At 57.1% G+C, this 3,326-nt stretch overlaps 1 protein-coding gene across 1 annotated transcript; it reads right to left on the minus strand.

The window, feature by feature from the left end:
* Positions 1–331: 331 nt before the first annotated feature.
* SEPHS2 (selenophosphate synthetase 2) lies at positions 332–2,578 on the minus strand. Its single transcript, XM_075564758.1, has one exon. The coding sequence runs from the start codon at positions 2,441–2,443 to the stop codon at positions 1,118–1,120; it is 1,326 nt and encodes a 441-aa protein (XP_075420873.1). The 5' UTR covers positions 2,444–2,578; the 3' UTR covers positions 332–1,117.
* Between the last annotated feature and the right edge of the window lie 748 nt (positions 2,579–3,326).

Consider the following 3,326-nt stretch of genomic DNA (forward strand, 5'->3'; position numbering starts at 1 on the left):
TGCCAAATCTTCTGGCTGGACAAGCTCTAAAGTCTGACCTTTCAGTTGGTAGCTGAGTACTTTAACTGCAGCACTTCTAGGGCTTCCCACCCCCCACCCCCATCTTCTGAGATTGCTGACGCCCCTGTAGTCCTTGGGTTTACTCTCGGACCTTTGGTGTCCCTGCGTGGGATGCAGGTGTAAATCTGAACCGATGGGTGACATTCCTGGTTTGGGCTCAGGAAAACACTGGACATGTCAGATTGTACCCTGCGTCCCTTGCTCCGCTTTCTTAAGGCTGTCAACGACAGAGCTGGAGCCGTAAGGAACCAAACAGGAGCCATTATCTCTTTTCAACCAAGTTTTATTTCCTTTTGCTTTTTAAAAAATTTATAATTGATTAAATCACCCAAGAATTCATTGTTGGCACACGATTTAACATCTGAATGACGAATGACCACCAAGGCCTGGGCTCTGGCATTTGCTCTGTCTCTCCCGGTCCTTCACGGGGGTTTTGAGGGAGAAACGTCATTAACAGAGACCAAGTCAGATGGTTCCGGATCCACCTTTCCCAGACAGTGGACAAGCTGCTCAATTCTTGTCCAGAGCAGGAAGGCGCTTGCTCATTCTTCAGGAACGTCTAATAAAGGCCAGGACGGTGCATAAAGATCTCTCTGAACAATTTAACTGTAGCAAAAGTATTGATCCCAGCTTGTTTGCATCTACGTTTCTTTGTTTCCCTTTGCAATCGACTTTGTGTGTGTGCATATAATTTGCTTTTAATAAATAATCTCATTCCTTGTGCAGCAATGAATCAACCCAGTGCAAAGAAGAAAAATTTTTTTTTAAAGCAGCCTCATCTCGCTCTTGGAAAAGAGGAAGTAGAGGTGCCTCTCCTAGCCAGGAGATGAAGGAAAAGTATCCCCCTCAGATTCCCACAGGTTACTCCTGGCCTTGGAATGTACCCCAAAGCTGGTTCTGCTGAAGGATTCAACTCTGATGGAGGGTGGCTGGGACCCCTATGCAGATGGAGGCAGCCTGTGGAAAGGTGTTCTTCTTTAAAAAATGCAACTCTGGAGAATCTTCCACGTGTTGCGTACCAAGGCTCTTGGGGCCACCTGCCTGCGGCTCTCCCATCTCATAAAGCTGGCTCAGAGGCGGTGTTGAAATTGTCAGGGGCGAGGGCAGTCGCCGTGGCCCCCAGAGGTAGGACTTCGATCACTCGAGGCTTGTCAATAATCCGGGCCGTCCGGTTTCCCTTTTCCACGATGCCCACGATCCAGGCCTGATGACCTTCTCCGTACTTGGAAGATTTGATCTCGGAACAAAACCGCGCTGCCTGCTCCCTCGGTAGGCAGATCAGCAGTCCGCCCGAGGTTTCCGCAGAGGTTCCTTGAAGAAGCCCAAACCGCCCACTGGCCTTGCTAATGGCCGCCATCTTGGCGATGATGGGCAGATTGTGAATGACAAAGGACACCTCGTTCCTCTGCTGTTTCGCAAGGTTCTGAGAGTGGCCCAGGATGCCAAAGCCCGTGATATCCGTGGCCGCGTGGGCATTAAACGTGTGCATGAGGCCAGCAGCGATTCGGTTGAGGGTGGCCATGTTGAACATGGCTTCCTGATAGGCCAGCTCCACCTCCTCTCTGGTGACCACCATCCTGATCTTGTTCCACCTGTCGGGATTATCCAGCCACTGGTGGGCGTTGACAGCGACCTGGGTCCCCAAGGGCTTGGTTAGCACCAGCACGTCTCCCACCACCGCGCTGTCGGGCATGATGAATTCATTGGGCTGACACACCACGGTGGCCACGCCGCCAATGATAATCCAGGGGTTGATCACCGTCTGGCCGCCCGTCACGGCGGTGCCGCCCTCCTCAGCGGCGTCGCGGAAGCCTTTGATCATGAGGGGCATCACCTTCTCGCGGTCCTCCTCCGCCATGGTCTGGCTGACGCTGAGCAGCATCAGCATGTTGTCACATTCGGTGATGCCCATGGCGTACAGGTCGCTCAGCACGTTGGCGCAGGCGATGCGCCCCATCATGTAGGGGTCCTCCACCAGGGGGTAGAAGAAATCCGTGGTCTGCACCAGCGACAGGCCGCCGTGCCGCAGCGGGATGACACACGAGTCCAGCCCGATGTCCAGGGTGGGGGGCGGGGGCCCGGGCTCCGCCTCCTCGAGGCTTCCCGCCGGGTCCCGGCCCAGCGGGGGCCGCACGTCGGGCCGCGCCAGTCCCGCCAGGAGCTTGAGCAGCGTCTCCTGGGGGACCTTGCAGCCTCAGCCCTTCATGCCCGAGAAGCCCGTGAGGCGCCAGTTGGGGCCCAGGCCCAGCGCCTGCGGGTCGAAGGGCCGGTAGTTGGAGAAGCCCCGACCCAACGCCAAGACCGCCGGGCCCGCGGAGCCTTCCGCCCCCGCCATCGCCGCCCCGGCCTCGGCGCCGGCGCCTGAGGCGGCCGCTTCCGCCATCTCGCCGGCCCCGCGGGGGAGGGAAGCGGCACAGAGGCCGCCCTGCTCCTCCGCTTACGCTGCTGTGGAGAAAGCCGCAGCCGCGACCCGCAAACGCCGCCGCCCGCGCCCGGCGCGCCGCCCGCCGCGCTCCCGGCTCGCCCGCAGGAAGACCTACGGGCTTGCGGACCGCCCCCCGGTATTTATAGCCCCTGGTGATGGACAGTCGCGCCGTCCAATGAGCGCTTCGCTGCCGGGAGGCGGGCTCCCTCAGCCTTAAAGGGACAGTGCGAACCAACGCTCCGCTTGCAAAATGGGCGCCGAGGAGGTTGCCAAACGTCGCAGGCTTTGGTTAATTTCCCCTTGCATTTAAAACGGTCTCTTGCGGGGGGCGGGGGGTGAGTGGTGAAACTCGCCTCTATTAGCGCGCTCACCAAGTTCCAGCGTTCTCCCAGCCCAAGAGGAGCCTCTGACACGTGACAAAAGGGACAGGTCAGGTTGTCCGAGGGTCACTTCTGGGCGCACAGCATCGCTCTAGGCGAGGGTAAGGGGCACAGTCTGCGGAGAAAGTCGGAAAGACTAACAAGCACTGAGAAATTACGTGGCTGCGTTTCTTACCGGTAGATAAGAAAACGGTAGTATCAGCATAATGCAATTCTAAAATGGACTTTGGAGAATTTGAGGACTCCACCGGTCCAGACACGTCCATGGGTGCTGAGGCCATTCCTGAGCCCCTTGTCACTACTGGGCTCTTGTGCACAGAGTGGCTTCCCTAGGTCGCTCTGGTTACAAAGTGTCTGTGTCTCTTTAAATGGATACGTAGGTGTATCTGGGGTGTATCCAATCCAAGTTGCCCATATCAAAATGACAAGACAGTTCCAGAGCTTTCCTCGGTGTGACAGAT

Source organism: Tenrec ecaudatus, chromosome 12, assembly GCF_050624435.1.
Source record: "Tenrec ecaudatus isolate mTenEca1 chromosome 12, mTenEca1.hap1, whole genome shotgun sequence".
In the NCBI taxonomy this organism is placed as follows: Eukaryota; Metazoa; Chordata; class Mammalia; order Afrosoricida; family Tenrecidae; genus Tenrec; species Tenrec ecaudatus.